This window comes from Jaculus jaculus, chromosome 2 (assembly GCF_020740685.1).
Source record: "Jaculus jaculus isolate mJacJac1 chromosome 2, mJacJac1.mat.Y.cur, whole genome shotgun sequence".
NCBI lineage: Eukaryota > Metazoa > Chordata > Mammalia > Rodentia > Dipodidae > Jaculus > Jaculus jaculus.
Window position 1 is genome coordinate 388713 of NC_059103.1, and position 19665 is coordinate 408377.

The 19665-nt window shown below is 47.1% G+C and overlaps 1 protein-coding gene across 1 annotated transcript in view; it reads left to right on the plus strand.

Annotated features, from left to right (window-relative positions):
* The window catches only part of Kpna7 (karyopherin subunit alpha 7), a 59001-nt gene that overhangs the window by 3227 nt on the left and 36109 nt on the right, over nucleotides 1–19665 (plus strand). The window contains exons 3-9 of the mRNA XM_045142790.1: nucleotides 471–553; nucleotides 1394–1662; nucleotides 4051–4133; nucleotides 6770–7033; nucleotides 10392–10625; nucleotides 14260–14442; nucleotides 16329–16475. Coding sequence (XP_044998725.1) covers nucleotides 471–553; nucleotides 1394–1662; nucleotides 4051–4133; nucleotides 6770–7033; nucleotides 10392–10625; nucleotides 14260–14442; nucleotides 16329–16475 — 1263 coding nt within the window. The remainder of the gene's footprint in view (nucleotides 1–470; nucleotides 554–1393; nucleotides 1663–4050; nucleotides 4134–6769; nucleotides 7034–10391; nucleotides 10626–14259; nucleotides 14443–16328; nucleotides 16476–19665) is intronic.

Below are 19665 nucleotides of genomic sequence, written 5' to 3' on the forward strand. Positions count from 1 at the left end.
ATGTGATTAAGTTCTGCATACTGCACTTGCATATAACACACACACACACATCACCACATATCCCACATCCTGAACATAAGCGCAAAACAACAAACTCTCTTGAGGCCCGTGTCGTGCAGCAGCGCCCTTGCTGTCTGCTTCCTGTGGACTGAGTGTGAGCAGCAGCCTCAAGCTCCTGCCACCAGGACAGACGACAACCTTGGAGCGCACCCTGAAATGAGCCCTTCCTCTGTATCCGGATTTTTTTTTGTAAGGCATTTTGTCCCAGCAATGAGAAAGGTAATTATTAATACATCCCCTAAGTATGGGAGGGGGTCCTACTCAGACCTATGGACCAGCATCTGTTCATCCTTACCTTAACATAGCACAATGGGGCACCCAGCTGTTTTCATCGGATGGCAATGAGGCTAGGTGATGTGTGTGCTTTCTTCTAGCAGAGACTCTAGACCTGCATGTCTCTCTCCTTGCAGGCCCACCTTACTCTCGATGAAATAATCCAAGGAGTGAATAGCTCAGACCCAATCCTCTGCTTTGGAGCCACCCAGGCTGCCAGGTATGGCCATGCACACTTTTGCTTCCTGCACGTTTGGGGCCAGAAATGAGCTCCAGTGGCCTGGTTGCTTTCTTGGCAAAAAGCCCATAAAATGCAGGCAAAGGCTAGTTTGCCCAGAAGCAAGATGAGATTGCTAGAGCTCCATCCTCCTTGAGGGCAACTTAAAAGATGCAGTGAGTTGTCAGAGATGAATTGCTTAATTTACATTGGCCTCTGTAGGTATTTTAACTCATAGATAATGCCTGAAGGGCATAGTATTGTCTTAGTGCAGCTGGGAAGTACTGCAGGCTAAACAACAGACATTACGTAGCTCTGGCTCAGCCACTTGTCATCTGATAGTGAGGGGCTAGGGGTATAGTTCAGGGGTAGAGGTCCAGCCTAGAATCCCCCAGTGAGGGGCTAGGGATGTGGCTCAGTGGTAGAGCTCCTGCCTAGAATCCCCCAGTGAGGGGCTAGGAGTGTTTCTCAGTGGTAGAGCTCCTGCTTAGAATCCCCCAGTGAGGGGCTGCAGGCATGGCTCAGTGGTAGAGCTCCTGCCTAGAATCCCCCAGTGAGGGGCTGGGGGCGTGGCTCAGTGGTAGAGCTCCTGCCTCGAATCCCCCCCCCATCCCCTTTGAGGGGCTGGAGGAGTGGCTCAGTGGTAGAGCTCTTGCCTAGAACCCCCCAGTGAGGGGCTGGGTTGTGGCTCAGTGGTAGAGCTCCTGAACTGAATTCTCTAGTGAGTGGCTGAGGGGTAAGGTTCTTGCTTAACATGCATGAGGCCTGGGTTGGATAGATTAGGAACACATTGACATCTCCCCCTGTGACACTCTCCACACCTCCCTCTCTTTCACTGAACAGGAAAATACTCTCACGGGAGAAGAACCCTCCTCTGAAGGCCATCATCGAGGCGGGGCTCATTCCCAGGCTGGTGGAGTTCCTGAAGTCATCGTTTCACCCTCACTTGCAGTTTGAGGCAGCCTGGGCTCTCACCAACATTGCTTCAGGGACTTCAGATGACACGCGAGCAGTTGTGAAAGGGGGTGCCATCCAGCCTCTGGTGGAGCTCCTGTCCTCCCCTCACATGACTGTCTGCGAACAGGCAGTGTGGGCCCTTGGTAACATCGCAGGTGAGGTGCTTTCCTTAGTGGGCTAAGACAACAACGGGAAGGTTACGTGGCATCTGTGGGAGTTCTTTTGATCACGTGGTACATTTGGTATCCTGGTTCCCCTCCCAGTATAAATATTTGATGTGCTGGGAGAGGACAATGAGCAATTTCAAAATCCAAGCCAAGTCCAGAGACAGAAATTGGAAGTTGAAACTAGATGGTGCAGTGTGTGTGAAAGTGACAAGTTGGCCGGGCATGGTGGCGCATGCCTTTAATCCCAGCACTTGGGAGGCAGAGGTAGGAGGATCGCTGTGAGTTCAAGGCCACCCTGAGACTCCATAGTGAATTCCAGGTCAGCCTGGGCTAGAGTGAGACCCTACCTCGAAAAACCCAAAAAATAAAAAATAAAAAAAGGGACAAGCTATCTATGGCTATCCAGCAATGCCAAGCCCTACAGCCTCAGGCTCAGGTGCTGGTGGCTCATGACAGCACATACCTGTGATCCTAGCATGTAGAGTTGGAGGCAGAAAGACGGACGTTCAAGGTCGTTCTCAACGGCATCACTCATTGGAGGCTGGACTGGAATAAAGGAGAACCTGTCTCAACACTACACACCCCGCTGCACAAAACAAGGTGTCTTTGGCTTTTGTTGTGTAGGTTTATGTGAGATCCTTACATAATGCAGGACCCCAGAGCACTTTATCTCCTGTGACAGTTACTAAGGTAACAATCAAACCCAAACTCCTTAGCTTGGGGCAGATGCTCCATATGGCTTATGGGGATCGATTCTCCGCATGGTCCAGGAAAGCTTGAGGGAGGGAATGAGTGCTGTGGGATAGAAAGCCCCTGGATTCCTAGCTGAAAGAATCCCAAATGCTTGCTCGGGGAGGTGGGGAGAGACACTCACTTCTCAATTAGGCCTCTCAGGATTTTGGCCAATTAAAGCCAGCCAAATATTAGCAATGTCAAGTTTGGAGAAGCAGCAACCCACCATGACTGAGTCAGCACAAAGCTGAGTGTGATTAGATCTCCAAGGACTTGAGATGTTGGAATTAGCCAAGAGAATATAGTGCAACTGCTCTAAGAAAATGCTCCCGGAGCTGATGTGTGTATCACAGAGAGGCTGTCTCCTGTTCCACTCGGTTCAGTAAGAAACAGGCGGGGCCAAGAGACATGGTGTGACCCCATGCTTCACCTTAATGGCTGGAGAGATGAAGACTTTGAGGGTGAAAAGTTTGTATACTGGGGCTACAAAGTAGCTCAGTGGGCAGAGTGCTTGTCCAGCATGCCTGGAGGCCTGGGTTCGGTCCCCAGCATGGAATAAACTGGATGTGGTGGTGCACACCTGTAATCTCAGCACTGGGGAGGTGGAGGTTAAGAGGATCAGGAATTTAAGATTATCCTTGGCAATACAGCAAGTTTGAGGTCAGCGTGGGCTCCACAAGACCCTGCCTCACACACACAAGTTTATATACTAAAGGTTGGGTGTGCTTGCACACACCTGCAATCCTTACACTTGGTAGAACAAAGCAGGACGATCATGAGTGTGAGACCAGCCTGGGCTACAAAGTGAGTTTGAGGCCAACCTTAAGAATCTAGCAAGACCCTATCTCAAAAACAAACATGGGAGGGATGTGGCTCAACTGGCAGAGTGCCTGCCTAGTATTCATGAGGCCCTGGTTCAATCTCCAGCACATAAACACTAAAATCTCAGCAGTTGGGTGATGAGGATCAAGAGTTGAAATCCAGGCTTAACTACATAACAAGTTAAAGGTTGGCTTGGGCTACATGAGACCATCACAAACAAACAAACAAACCAAAACTTTATACTAACTCAAGTTGGAGCTAGCTGATTGCTATGCTCCAGACACTGGAAGCTCCTGCCCATGTCAGTTTCCTGGGAAGAGAGATGGTCTGTATGTAGTATCTTTGGTCTCCCGAGGAGAACCATGCTGTCAGTATTTGCAGTGTGTCACCTAGGCAGAGCTGGCTGTCTCCTTTGTGTATTCATAACCTCTGCTTCAGAAAAAAAAGGAGAAAAAACAAAACTGCTCCTGTGTGGTGCCTGCTTGTTTCATCAGGAACGTGTGACCCACAGACTCCTGGGAGATCCAAGATCTGGTACTGGGCCATGCTATTTGCCAGGCACCGAAGAAAGAGCTTTAGTCCTTGTCCTTTGCATAGATTTTTTAAATAAGTCAACCAATCCAAGATTCTCTTGTTCTTTCTTTCTTTCTTTTTTTTTTTTTTTTTTTTTTTTTTTGCAGGGGAATGCTGGGAGTTGAGAAGTCTCACTAAGTAGCCCAGGCTGGCCTTGAGATGACAGGCATGCGCCATCACACCTAGATCTTTGCACTCTCTCCCCCCCCCAGCCCCCCGCCTCAATATCACATTCTGATCCACTTGCAGGTGATGGCCCAGAATTCAGAGACCTCATTATCTCAAGCAATGCCATCCCACACCTGCTGGCCATTGTATCATCGACCATACCAGTGAGTATCTTCAAGTCAGAAAAACTGCTTAGACACCAAGGTCCCAGCCTCAAACCTGAGCACAAACAAGATAAAGGAAAGAGGGTCTGGAGAGATTGCTTAGTGGTTAAGGCACTTGCCTGCAAAGCCTAAGAACCCAGAACCCATATAAGCCAGATGCACATGTGGTGCATGCATCGGGTTTGTTTGCAGTAGTCCTAGAGGCCCTGGTGTGCCCATCTTCTCTCTCCCTCTTTCTCTCTTTCAAATAAATAAATAAAAACTTTAAAAGGATAAAGAAAAGAAGCTGAATGTGGTGGCACATACCTTTAATCCCAGCATTTGGAGGCAGAGGCAGGAGGATCACTGAGTTGGAGGCCACCCTGAGACCATATAGTGAATTCCAGGTCAGCCCAGGCTACAGTGAGACCCTACCTTGAAAAACCAAGAGGATAAAAAGAAAACCTAGGTAATCAATTCCCAGGTTGGGAAATAGAGTGGTTCTTCTGAATCAAGGCTAGATTGTGTGACTGCTCATTCCATGTTTCTTGTGGTAGTCAGAGGTCTAGGATGGAGTAACATTTTGGAGTAAAGAGTGACTCAAGCCAGGCATGGTGGCACACAACTTTGATCCTAGCCCTCGGGAGACAGCAGTAGGAGGATCACTAAGAATTCAAGGCCACCCTGAGACTACATAGTGAATTCCAGGTCAGCCTGGGCTAGAGCAAGACCAAGACCCTACCTTGAAAAACCAAAAAAAAAAAAACAACCATGACTCAAATTTGTTCTATAGGGTCAGTAGCACTGTTCTTCTTAAAACATTAACAAAGAGGTCCATTAAAGTTTTTCAAAGTAGGGGAGGGGGAGACATTTTGGTCGTGGTATAGCCACTGGGAAATTATCAATGCTCAGGTCAATAATCGCTCACACATGCTCATGCAAGCAGCCCTTAGTAAACTCAGTAGCCACTAATTTATTTTCTTTTTAAGGTTGCAAAGTAGAAGTTGAGCTAGTTGGGAGATAGGATTTTGTGGGAGTGGGAGGAGGACAAGAAAAGACAATGGGGGCTGGAGAGATGGCTTAGCTATGAAGACCCTTGCCTGAGAAGCCTAAGGACTCATGCTCTACTCTCCAGATCCCATGTAAGCCAGATGCACAAAGGTGATACAAGTGTGCAAAGGTCACACATGTGCATAAGGTGGTGCTCATGTCTAGAGCCCAATTGCTGTGGCTGAAGGTCCTGGAGCACCAATTCTCCCCACTCCCTCACACTCTTGCATTAAAAAAAAAAAAAAAGCCCAGGCTGGAGAGATGGCTCAGTGGTTAAGGTGCATGCCTGTGAAGCCTAAGGACATAGGTTCGATTCTCCAGGTCCCACATAAGTCAGATGCACATGCGTCTGGAGTTCATTTACAGTGGCTAGAGGGCCTGGCATGCCCATTCTCACTCCCCCATCACTAATAAATAAATAAAAATAAAATCTTAAAAAAGCCCAGTCTATCGGGCTTGCCTCCAAAAAGAAAAAAGACAATGGGATGAATGTGATCAAAATATATATAAATATAAAGTCATCTATAACTAAAAAATTTTCTTCTCCACTGAAGTATGCTAACCTGGAATGCACTATGTGGTTGAGGCTGGCCTCAAACTCAAAGCAATCCTCCTACCTCTGCCTCCCCCAAAATATTTAAGAAAGTATGGGCATACTAGGACCTCTTGTCACTCCAAACAATCTCCAGGTGCATGTACCTCTGTGTGTATCTGGCCCTTATGTGGGTACTGGAGAACTGAACCTGAGATGACAAGCTTTCCAATCAAGGAACTTCAACTACAAAACCATCTCCCCAACCCTTAAAAAGTTTTCAAAGCTTGAGGTTGGAGAGATAGCCTGCAAAGCCTAAGGACTCGGGACCCACATAAGCCAGATGCACAAGATGGCACATGCGTCTGGAGTTCATCTGCAATTACTGGAGGCCCTGGTGCACCCATTCATTCTCTCTCCCTCCCTCTCTCTTTCTCTATTTTCAAAGCATACCATCTTAGAATCATAGATAATGATCAACATTTCCACTCAGGGGGCACAGACAATTCGAATAGTATAGTTCTTCAGTTGAGGGATTTTTGTTTGTTTTGTTTTTTTCAAGATAGGGCTTCACTCTAAGCTCTAGGCTGACCTGGAATTCACTATGTAGTCTTAGGGTAGCAATCCTCCTACCTCTGCCTACCAAGTGCTGGGCTTAAAGGCGTGTGCCCCCATGCCCAATTGTTCTTGTTTGTTTTAATTGAAAAAAGTTATTTGAGAAGAGAGGGATAGAGAAGGGGTACACCAGGCATTCAGCCACTGTAAACTCCAAATGCATGTGCTACCTCTATGTCCTGATGCTTTTTTTATTTTCTTTTGTCAAGGAATCATGAAATTAGAGCATCACTTGAGTAGAGCAGAAAAGAACATTGTGAAGAACAGGCTTTCACCTCACATTTAATATGAAATATAAAACTTTGTTCCTGGTATGCATCACTGCCCAAAACGAGTTCTCTAAAGCTTAGAAGCTCTGTTCACGCTGATCAATAATATTGATCCGAGACTGGAAGGACACAGTGCGTTTGCATTTTCTCTCCTTTGCACCAGATACTTGAAGGCGTTTTTCTCCTTACAGATCACATTTCTTCGGAACGTCACATGGACCTTGTCCAACTTGTGCCGAAACAAGAACCCGTACCCCAGCAAAGCAGCCGTGAAGCAAATGCTGCCCGCCTTCTCCCTTCTTCTGAGGCATCATGACAATGAGATTCTGTCTGACACCTGCTGGGCCCTGTCTTACCTCACTGAAGGCTGCAACGAGCGCATTGGCCAAGTGGTTGATGCAGGGGTCCTGCCTAGGCTCGTGGAGTTCATGAGCAGCATGGAACTCAGCATCTTGGTAAACAGCATCTCCAATCTGCGTCTGTAGGCTGGGATGTAGCTCGGTTGACAGAGTGCTTGCCTAGCATGTGCCAAGCTCTGGGGTCGATCAAACTAGGCTGCTGCCGTAGGCCTGTAATCCCAGCACTCGGGAGGTGAGGGCAGGGACGCCAGGAATTTGAGGTCATTCTCAGCTATATAGCTAGTTGGAGTGCAGCCTGGGCTACATGAGACCCTATCTTTAAACACTCATACCCTCTAGTCAGGTTCATTTCACCAGCTTCTCTATGCACCCCCCCACACACACCCCAGGTCTCCCTTCTCAGTTTTAAGCTTTTACCTGGGCCTCAGCTTGTCACCTGCAATTTCCTATTCTTTACCTTTCTTCCTTTCTGTTTAAAATACTTTATTTTTACTTGTTATTTTAGAGAGATGGAGGAGGGAGGGAGAGAATGGGCACACCAGGGCCTCTAGCCACTGCAAATGAACTCCAGACATACATGCCACCTTGTGCACCTGGCTTATGTGGGTACTGGGGAATTGAACCTGGGTCCTTTGGCTTTGCAGGCAATACCTTAATTGCTAAGCCATCTCTCCAGACCTTAAAAAAAAATTTTTTTTTTTGAGGTAGGGTCTAACTGTAGCTCAGGCTGACCTAGAATTCACTATGTAGTCTCAGGGTGGTGGCCTTGAACTCATGGTGATCCTCCTACCTCTGCCTGAGTGCTAGGATTAAAGGTGTGCCCCACCACACCTGGCTCCTTTGGGTTTCTCATAGCTATAAAGGACTTCTCTTCTCCCTACACTACACTACACTATTTATATTGCTTAGACATAAGTAAAAAGCAAGTAGAGCCATTATCAAACACTTTGCTAGCTTGTTAAACACACGCTACCTACATAATGCACCGCTGTGACATGCGGGTAGATTATATTTTAAAGTATTTTATTTTTATTTATTAATTTGACAAAGAAAGAGGAGAGAGAAAAAGAATGGGTGCACCAGGGCCTCCAGCCATTGCAAACAAACTCCAGATGCATGCGCCCCCTTGTGCATCTGGTTAACGTGGATTCTGGGGAAATGAACCAGGGTACTTTGGCTTTGCAGGCAAATGCCTTAACCGCTAAGCCATCCCTCCAGCCCTAGGTTATATTTTAAATGCCTCTATTGTAATTCCTTTTTTTTCCCCTGTGCCAGGGTATCATGTAGCCAAGGCTGGCCTTGAGCATGCTACGTAGCTGAGGGTGACTTTGAACTCCTGCCCTACTTCCTCTACTTCCCAAGTGCTAGGATTGCAGGTAGAAACCACCTTGCCCATATCTACCCTAACTTTTGATTACTATATCTACATTGTACAGCCTTGGCGAGCATCTCTCAATGTCAAGGTGAGTTTGGAGATAGAGGGTCCTTAGAAATGGGGAAAGTAGGAATGGAAGCAGCCAAGGATATAGAGGTGCCTGTGATCCTGGCACTGGGGGAGGCTGAGGGAGGAGGGTCATGAGTTCAAGGCCAGCCTGGACTCCATAAGGAGACACTGTCTTAAAAAGAACCACAGGGGGCTGGAGAGATGGCTTAACAGTTAAGGTGTTTGTATAGAAAGCCAAAGGATCCTGGTTCGACTCTCCAGGACCCATGTAAGCCACATACACAAGAGGGCGCAAGCATCTGAGTTCATTTGCAGTGGCTGGATGCCCTGGTACGCTCATTCTCTCCCCATTCTCCCTTTCTCTCGCCCTCTTTCTTTCTCTCAAACAAAATATATTTTAAAAAACTACAGGGCTGGTGAGATGGTTTAGTCATTAAGGTGTTGCCTGTGAAGCCTGAGGACCCATGTTCAACTCTCCAGCTCCCATGTAAGCAAGATGCACAAACTGATGCAAGTGTGCAAGGTTGCACATGTGCATGAGGTAGCACACACACGTCTGGAGTTTGATTACAGTGGCTAGAGGCTCTGGCATGGCAGTTCTCTCCTCTCTCTTGCTCTTGCTCCTTCTCATAAAAAAGCAGGGACAGTCGATTGGGCTTGCCTCAAAAACAAAACAAAGCAAGACCCCCAAAACTTTTATTAGGTTCTGGGGCACAATTGCAGGCATCTGTGCAAAGTTGTGATTGGTCTGTAGTAATGCTTCCACCTCTCACTTAAGTGGAAGGTGGTAGCCTAATGCCTAAGAAAATTCTGGAAATGTTGATGGCTCTCACGCTGGGGGCTGCCACTGAAGTGCATAGAAAGCCAAGTAAATCCACAGAGTTCTCCTAGGATACTCATTGCTTTAAGCTCCATCATAGAGCCATCCTGGGGACCTTCAGAGTTGCTGGAAGGGGGCTCATTGACTACATTGAGAAATGCCATTGGGATCTCATTAGCTCTAATTAAATGCACACCAGGAGCTTGATGCTACTGTAAATACATAGAAACCATGATCAGTGTGGTATTTTCCCCAGCTGAGAGCATATGAAGTGGGCACAGTCTCATCTACCTACAATCTCCACACTTAGGAGGTGTGGCAGGAAAAGTTGGGGGTTTGAGGCCAGCCTGGGGTACATAGAAAGACCTTGTCTCTCCAAGGAAAGAAAACAAAATGAAGGTTTGGTGGTGCATGCCTTTAATCCAAGCACTTGGGAGGCAGAAGCAGGCGGATCACTGAGTTCGAGGCCACCCTGAGACTACATAGTGAATTCTAGGTTGGCCTGAGCTAGAGTGAGACCCCACCTTGAAAAAACAAAAATAAAACAAAAAAAAATAATAAAACGGACAACAGCTTTCTGAGTGAGAGCTTTGACAAGTCTGTGGGAGAGTGGGTAGGTGGTAATTTGGTAAAGTACTTGTCGTGAGTTCCATCCCAGTAGCCACATGAATGCCAAGTGTGGTGGCAGATGCCTATAATCCCAACACTGGGGTGGTGGAGACAGGTAGATCTAGCCAGTCTAGCCTAATTGGTGAGTTCCAGGCCAGTGAGAAACCCTGTCTCTAAAAGAGGTAGAAGCCAGGCGTGGTGGTGCAGGCCTTTAATCCCAATGCTCGGGAGGTAGGAGTATCGCCATGAGTTCAAGGCCACCCTGAGACCCAGGTAAAGCCTGGGCTACAGCAAGACCCTCCCTTGAAAAACCAAAATACATAGCTGGAAGTCATTCCTGAGGTTGACATGGGAGGTGGTCCTCTGGCCTTCATGTACAACTACAAGTATACAAACATGCACACACGTGCCAAAAAAAAATACCATAGATGTGTTGACTTAATAAGGATCACAGGAATACTTAAGCTCAGAAGCTTCCAGAGAGCTATCAGAATCATCTGAAGGATGTTCAGGAGGGCTCAGCACTCACCTGCGAATGTGATGGGTTTGCAATCCTTAGACCACTAGCATTGTCCTTCCAGACACCTTCTCTCCGCACCGTGGGCAACATTGTCACAGGAACGGATCACCAGACACAGATGGCCATTGATGCAGGCATGCTGAAGGTGTTGCCCCAACTCCTCAAGCACCCGAAGTCCTCTATCCAGAAGGAAGCCATGTGGGCCCTGAGCAACGTGGCCGCTGGGCCCCGCCATCACATCCAGCAGCTGGTCACGTGGAACTTGCTGCCACCTCTGGTGGCTGTGCTGAAAAATGTAAGTGGCCATCCACGGCAAGAGTATTTTCCCATGGCCCCAAGTTCCTCCAGGAATTCAGATGCAGGTTAATTGAGAGCCCAGCAAAGCTTGTCGCATTCCTGTGTTTCCTGTGTGTTGCTGGGCATGGTGGCACACACCTTTAATTCCAGCACTTGGGAGGCAGGAGTAGGAGGGTCGCAGTGAGTTCAAGGCCATCCTGGGACTACATAATGAATTCCGCGTCAGCCTGGGCCAGAGCAAGACCCTGCCTCAAAAAACCAAATATCTATATATACCTGTGTATATAAAAAAATACATATATATATATAAATACATATATATATATAATATACATACATATATACATACATACATATATGTATATGCTGCACTGCATTCTGCTTTTGGTGGGGTTTTTGTTGTTGTTGCTTGCTTGCTTGTTTGGTTTTCTGAGGTAGGATTTTTTTTTTTTTTTTTTTTTTTGAGAGCGACAGACACAGAGAGAAAGGCAGATAGAGGGAGAGAGAGAGAATGGGTGCGCCAGGGCTTCCAGCCTCTGCAAACGAACTCCAGACGCGTGCGCCCCCTTGTGCATCTGGCTAACGTGGGACCTGGGGAACCGAGCCTTGAACCGGGGTCCTTAGGCTTCACAGGCAAGCGCTTAACCGCTACGCCATCTCTCCAGCCCCTGAGGTAGGATTTTGCTCAAGCCCAGGCTGACCTGAAATTCACTATGTAGTCTCAGGATGGCCTCAAACTCACGGCGATCCTCCTACCTCTGGCGTGTGCTGCCACACCCAGCTTGCATTGCATTCTGAAAGATCTGCCAGACACAAGTGACAAAACCAGCAGCATTTTAATGCAGAGGTGAGCCCACAACTCAAGCACCTAGAAAAATCTTGAGCTATTAAATAGTGGCTCCTTTCTTTGAGGTGGTCAAAGACTATGTCGTTCAAATCTCTCTACTCTCAAAAGAGGGAGGAGATGGAATTTTAGAAGAAAGACCATATCAGACTATGATGTCACATGAAGAAAGCTGGACTTCTTGCTATACCAGTAAAATTGGTCAAAGTAAAGTCTATGGGTCTGGAGGTGTAGCTGAGTTGGGTAAGCACTTGCCTAGCATGTGTGAATGCCTGGGTTCAATCCCCATCACTGTGTAACCAGGTATCAGGGTGCAAAGCCTGTGTTCTGAGCACTTGACAGGTGGAGGCAGGAGGATCAGAAGTTCAAGATCATCTTTGTTGATGTAGGGAGTTCGAGGCCAGCCTATCCTACGTGACACCCTGTCTCAAAAGAAATGGCCATAATCTACGTACAAATTGAAGTATAAAGTAGACAGGCAATAAAGCCTCCTTATTCCTCCCGATTCCCACCCACTGTCCTTCCTCAGAAGCAGTGCTGCCGGCAGCATTTCATTCCTCCCTCACTTTGTAGCCACATAACGTTGAACTCCTAATCCTTCAGCCTCTACCTCCCAAGCACTGGGATTTCAGGCGGGCATGTGCCAGCACTCCTGGTTTATACAGTGCTGGGGACTGCATCCAGAACTTTGTACCTACCCGGCAAGCACTCTGCCAACTAAACTATATCCTCTGCCCACCTGCCACCGTCTAATGAATGAATTGAAGCCATCTGAACACCTTGGGTTGGGAGCGAGGAGGCAGGTTGGAGTAGCATGAGGAAGGAGAAGCCAGGGGCTTCTCCATTCAGAGGTTGGACAACAGGTTCCCAGGTCTGCATCTGCTTGGGAGAGCTTGGCAGGTATGCATCTCAAGCTGTGGAACCTTTCTGTCCCTCCAGCATTCCTTACCCTGCATCCCACGGTGAGTCCATACGATTGTATTTACTTTTGTTTTGGACAGGATCTTGCTGTGTAGCCAAGGCTAGTCCTAGTCTCAAACTCTCAAGCCTCCTGCCTCAGCTTCCCACTTGCTGGGATAACAGGGGCTCGCCACTGTGCCTCACTTCCACAAGTATTCTAATCAGAAATATCCAGTTATGAATCAACCAGAACTCATCTCAGCCCACATCTTTTTTTCTTTACTTATTTTAGATAGGCAAATAGAGAGAATGGACATGGCAGGGCCTCCAGCCATTGCAAACGACCTCCAGATGCATGTGCCACCTTGTGCATCTGGCTTACATGGATCCTGGGGAATCAAACAGAGGTCCGTTAGCTTTGCAGACAAGTGCCTTAACTGCTAAGCTATCCCTCCAGCCTAGCCCACATCTTTTGAACTGTAATTTGGAGTCTAAGTATTCAGGCATTTTGTAGTTGTTTGAGACTCTCACTGTGTATCCCTTGCTAGCCTCAAATTCACTACTCTTCCCACCCTCAGCCTCCCCAGTGCTGGGGTTATAAGTGTGTACCACCACGCCTGGCTTCAGTATTTTTTGTTTGATATGGAGGGCATTTTTTTTCTCCCAGATAAGAAATGAGAATAGCTACCCAAGAATCAAAGAATCCATGATAAATGATGCCTATATTCTCAGGCCAAGTGTGCTTTATCCAAGGAAATGGTTCATTGAGCAATATTTCAGTGATCTTTGTTACTTTGGCCTCGTTCTGTCTCCTAGATCATATCTCCATGCCCTGCTATATAACTTGTCCAAAATTTTACCAGACAGAAAGATCAGAAATGTGGGCCTAGGCCACTATCTAAAACTCCAAATATAATTCTTAGTCTGTGTAGGCTATCTGGACTGATTAATGTTGTTGGCTCCATTTCTCCCACAACTTGGCATAGGGAAGTGAATCTATTTATCCTACAACCTCCCTGCCAGCCAGATGTGGTGTATACCTATAAACTTTTCACCTGGAGGTGGAGGCAGGAGGATTAAGACTTCAAGATCATCTTGGCTACAGAGTTTCAGATGAGCCTGGGCTACATGAGACCCTATCTGAAACAAAGGTCCTGTTGGAGTCTGCCTAGCTACTTCATGGCTTCTCACAAATGCAGTCTTCTCTCAAGAGTTGGAGGCAGGTAGCCAGAGCATTCTGTACAAACGGCTGGGGAGATGGCTCAGTGGTTAAAGTCACTTGATGATTGCAAATCCTGCCAGCCCAAATTCAATTTCCTAGCCACCCACATAAAGCCAGACAGGCATTCATTTGCAGTGGCAAGAGGCCATGATGTGCCCATATATACCTATACACCTACAAGTAAATAGAAATTTTAAAAATTGTAAGTATAGTCCTGCCTATCATCAGCTCTTGTAGAAAGTAAGCCAATTCGAGGCTACCCTGAGACTAGACACAATGAATTCCAGGTCAGCCTGGGCTAGACCCTACTTCAAAAAACCAAAAAACAAAAGAGTTGAAGGCCAGCATGAGCTACGTACATAATGAGTCTTAGGGCAGTCTGGGTTTTATAGTGAAATACTGTCTCAAAAAATTCAAGCTGGGGATGGAGACACAGCTCGGTGTTAGAGAGCTTGCCTAGCATGCTCAGAGCCCCGGGTTCAGTCCCCAGCACTACAAATACTCCGTGTGGTGCCGCACGCTTGTAATCCCAGCGCAGGAAAGGTAGAGGCAGGAGGATTAGGAGCGTGAGGTCACTCTTGACTACACAGCAAGTTCAAGGCCAGCCTGGGCATCACTTCCTGGGACTCTTGAAGCTCTATAGACAGTGACGATCTCTGTCTGCAGGCGGAATTCAAAGTCCAGAAAGAGGCTGTGTGGACAGTGGCGAATTTTGCAATAGGAGCCTCTGTGACACAACTGTCACAGCTCGTTCAGTCTGGAGTGCTGGGGCCACTGATAAATCTGCTCACCATCCCAGACACGAAGGTCGTTGTTATCATCCTTGACATCATCACTTACATCCTGCAGGTGAGCTGTTCTAGTGGGCTGGTGTATCAGCAGCAGGCTCCAGTTTAAAATATTGAATGTGGCTCATGAGACTCAAAAAGAGGGCTGGAGAGGTGGCTTAGCGTTAAGCACTTGCCTGTGAAGCCCAAGGACCCCCAGTTCGAGGCTCGATTCCCCAGGATCCACGTTAGCCAGATGCACAAGGGGACACACGCATCTGGAGTTCATTTGCAGTGGCTAGTGGTTCTGGCTACCATTCTCTCTCTCCCTTTCTCTGCCTCTTTCTCTGTCTGTTGCTCTCAAATAAATAAAAAATAAAAAAGTTTTTTAAAAAAAGACTCAAAGAGAGGGTGGGAGATGGCTCAGTGGGTAAAGTGTTTGCTTCATGAGCACAGTGGAAGACCTGAGTTCAGATCCCCAGCATTGACATAAAAGCAGGGTGTGATGGTGTGCACCTCTAATCCCAGTGAGGAGGGGCCATAGACAGGATCTTTTAAGTTTGCTGGCTGGCTAGTCTAGTCAACTTGGTAAGCTCCAGGTTCAGTGAGAGATGCAGCTTCAAAGAGTAAAGTGGAAGAGCTGGAGAGATGGCTTTAGTGGTTAAGACCTTTGCCAAGCCCAAGGACCCAGTTCCAGTTTCAATTCCCCAGTACCCACGTAAGCCACATGCACAAGGGGGCACATGGGACTGGAGTTTGTTTGCAGTGGCTAAAGGCTTTGGTGTGCCCATTCTCTTTCTATCTTTGTCTCTCTCTCAAAAACAAGTTAAAAAAAAAGTAAAGAGGGACTGAGAAAGATACCTGAAGTAGACACCTGGTCTCCACACACATGCGAACACATACATTAACACCTGCGGACATGTGCCCAAACATGGACAGACACCCCTCAATAAAAAGTAGGAGGGGCTGAGTAGATGGCTCAGTGGGTAAAGTACTCTTGCTGTGCAAGTATAAGGACTTGTGTTAAGATCTCCAGCACCCACCTAAAACATGGCACAGTGGCATGCATGTAATTATAGTTTCTGCGAACACAACGCAAGATCATCCCCGGGACGTGCTGGCCACATAGTTTAGCATAATGGGTAGGTTCAAGGTCCAGTGAGAGACCCTGTTTCAGAAAATAAGGTGGAAAATTACTGAGGAAGACACTTGACACCTACCTCTGGTCGCCACATGCACGTCCCTGCACACGTGTATATGTACACACATGCACCTAACTAGGATTCTGTTTCCTTTCCTTCCACTCTCAAAGTTCCTCACATCTTGTGGACAACACAGAGGCATTTAGGAAAAGGATCACAACCTAGTCATGGTGACTCAGGAGTGGTCCTGGTTGTCATGTATGGCAGCAGTTAGGGAAGGAACATTCTCTGAGGAGCATTTGAGCAAGAGATGCAGCTGGGGATGTGGCTCAGTTGGTAGAGTGCCTGCCTAACATGCAGAAGTCCTGGATTCCATCCCCCGTACCACATGTAATTAGGCACATGGCTGTGTAGATGGATGAGAAAGGAAAGGAAGGAAAGAAGAGAGGGAAAAGGTGAAGAAAAAATAGAAGAGGAAAAGTATTTTTGTTTTCAGGCATTGTGGGGGAAATGGAGCTTTGACCGCTCTTGCTGGACCAGGTCTGTTTCCACTGATGGGGGATCCCTTGAGGGGCTCTCTTCCTTTCTTGTTGATGTGAGCAAATGCCTTAGGATAAGCAGCCTAAGGAAGGAAAGGGGTTCATACCAGCTTACAGTGCAAAGTTTTGATTCCATCATGGCGGGGAAGGCACGGTAGCTGGAGCAGTTAAGATGGTTCATCACACTGTAGTCAGGAAAGCTGAGAGAATAGCCTATGGGGGGCTGACCGAAGTTCCACCTCCCATAGGGCACAGCTGGGTCTCATGATCTCCTTCCCGGCTCGCAGGAGGCAGATAAACTGTGTGAGAAGGAAAGCCTGTGTCTGATGATTGAAGAACTTGGGGGCCTTGACAGAATTGAGGCTCTACAGCTCCATGTGAACAATCAGATTGCCCAGATGGCCCTGAACATCATTGAGAAACACTTTGGTGAGGTAAGTGACTTCCAGTCAATAAAATAAAAGGGGGGGGGGCTCTATATGTCCTGGGGGTAACTTCTGCTAGTGACCACCCTGCCACCATGAGGCAGGTGACCAGGCATGTCAATTTTTCTCCTGAACATCCTGTGAATGTTTTTGTTTTTTCAAGATAGGGTCTCACTCCCCCCATAGGCTCATGTGTCTGAACACTTGGTCCCCAGCTGGCAGAGCTATTTGTGAAGGTTGTGGAACTTTTAGGACATGGAGGAAGTCAGTCACTTGGGGCCGGCCCCAAGACTTCATGGCAGAGACCTACTTCCTATTCTCTCTCAGCTTTCCTGACTACAATGTGATGAACCATCTTAATTGCTCTAGCCACCAGGATGACCTGGAATTCACTATGTAATCTTTGGGTGTTCTCAAACTCCCAGTGATGCCTCCTACCTCTGCTTCCCAAGTGCTGAGAGTAAAGGTGTGTATGTGTCACCATGCCCGGTCCTCCTATAAATTTAAAAGGTTACCTCCCTGGTCCCTGCTCTGTGGGTGACCTTTGAATATTAGCAAGCTGATCTAACTCCATGGGAGTCTTTTTGTCTCAGACTAGAAATGGAGGGCTGGGGATGTGGCATTGTTGGTAGAGTCCTTGTCTACATGTACTGAAGCACAGTATCCCAATTCCAACAGCACATAAAATGGGGCATAGTGACACACACCTATAACCCTACCACTCCAGAGAAGGAGGTAGGAGGACAGGACTTCAAAGTCAACCTTGGCTACATAGTAAGTTTGAGGCTACACTGTCCTATGTGAGACCCTGTCTCAAACAAACATACTTTTATTTTTCAGGCCTCCTTTCTGGTGGGTTGGAGAGGAAAAGGATAGGACATTGAAAATGAAGTTCTGCCAGGTGTGGTGGAGGCATAGGTAGGGGTTTGCCATGAGCTCCAGGCCACCCTGAGACTACATAGTGAATTCCACGTCAGCCTGGGCTTGAGTGAAACCCTACTTTGAAAAAAACAAACAAAACAAAACAAACAAACAAAAAACTATTCAGGAATTCAAATGGTAATGGCAGGCCCATCGTAAAACCATTTTGCCCACACTGGAGTCTGTCTCTAGAATACCCTAGCTGGGGGATGATTTCTACAAAAAGCTTTCTAAATCTTCTGCAGCATCAGGCAACATTGATCAGATCATATTAGGGTTTTGTTGTTTTCTTGAGGTAGGATCTCACTGTAGCCCAAGCTAACTTGGAATTCACCCTGTAGTGCCAAACTGGCCTCAAATTCACAGCAATCCTCCTACCTCTGCCTCCTGAGAGTTAGAATCAAAGGCATGTGCTACAATACCTGGATTTTTTTTTTTAAGGTTTAGTGGTAAATGACACATATGAAAGTGGCTACTTGAACAGTTTTCTGAAGCATGAGATTTACTAGTATTGTACATCCACATTGTTGTACAGCCAGCACCTCCATCCATCTCCCTCCAGAACATTTCATCCTCTTAAAAATGGAACTCTAAAGCTGGGCGTGGTGGCGCACGCCTTTAATCCCAGCACTCAGGAGGCAGAGGTAGGAGGATCGCCATGAGTTCGAGGCCACCCTGAGACTCCATAGTGAATTCCAGGTCAGCCTGGGCTAGAGTGAAACCCTACCTCGAAAAACCAAAAAAAAAAAAAAAAAAAAAAAAAAAAAAAGAACTCTAGGGCTGGAGAGATGGCTTAATGGTTAAGGTGCTTGCCAGAAAAGTCAATGGACCCAGGTTTGATTCCTCAGGAATGTAAGCCAGATTCCTCAGGAATGTAAGCCAGATGCACAAGGTGGCACGTGCACCTGAAGTTCGTTTGCAGCGGCTGGAGGCCCAGGCATGTGCTCACACGCACGCACACGCTCTCACTCTTGCGCGCGTGCTCTCTCGCTTTTTCTCTTTTTAAAAAAATTTTTTTGATCATTTTTATTTATTTATTTGAGAGCAACAGAGAGAGAGAGAATGGGCGCACCAGGGCCTCCAGCCACTGCAAATGAACTCCAGATGCGTGCGCCCCCTTGTGCATCTGGCTTATGTGGGTCCTGGGGAAATTGAACTTCGAACTGGGGTCCTTAGGCTTCACAGGCAAGTGCTTAACCACTAAGCCATCTCTCCAGCCCATTTATTTCTCAAATACATAAAAATAAATTTTAATGGAACTCTAGGGGCTGGAGAGACAGTTTAACTGTCAAGGCATTTACCTGCAAAGCCAAAGGACCCAGGTTTGATTCCCCAGTACACACATAAAGCCAGATGCACAAGGTGGCACAAGCATCTGGAATGCCTATTCGTTCTCTTAAATAAATACTAAATACATGGAACTCCTGTTGGGCATGGTGCTGTGTCATCCCAGTACTTTGGAGGTAGAGGCAGGAGGATCAGGAGGTCAAAGTTATGCTTGGTTGCATAGTGAGCTTGAGGCCAGCTGGATATTATTTAGGAAAATTTGTTTATCTCGGTTTTGGAGGTAAAGCCCAAGGTCAGATGACCCCATTTGCTCAATTACTGGTGAAGATCCCTTGGTTTCATCATGACACTGAATGACACCGTGGTAGTACTGGCGGGGACAGTCCCATGATGAGATGGGAGGCAAGAGGAGCTCCGGAGCCACATGCGCTCTTCTAACGATTTTCCTGGAGACTAACCAGGATCCTGGAAGAACATTAATTCCCTCCTAATCTGCCTCCCACTAGGCCCCACCACTTAAAGGTTCTGCCACACTGAGAACTGAGCTTCCAACTTGTTAACCTTGAGGGGAGCGTGGGACATAAGAAAATCCTATCCAATCCATAGAAAACACTGTTCATACGAACAGGGCAAGATCAGACTTTTAAAATAAACATTTTTATGTATTTGCAAGGACAGAGAATTATAGTCAGTGTCGGCATGCCAGGGCCTCTTGCCATTGCAAATGAACTCTAGATACATGCGCCCCCTTGTATATCTGGCTTCTGTGGGTCCTAGAGAATCAAACCGGGATCCTTTGGCTTTGGAGGCAAATGCCTTAACTGCTAAGCCATTTCTCCAGCAACCTCCGTCCCGGCCCCAGCTGGCTTTTTTAAAAAAAAAAATGTTTTATTTATTTGAGACAGAAAAGAGGCCAGAGAGAAAGAGAGAATGGGCATGCCAGGGCCTCAGCCACTGCAAATGAACCCAGACACATGTGCCACCTTGTGCA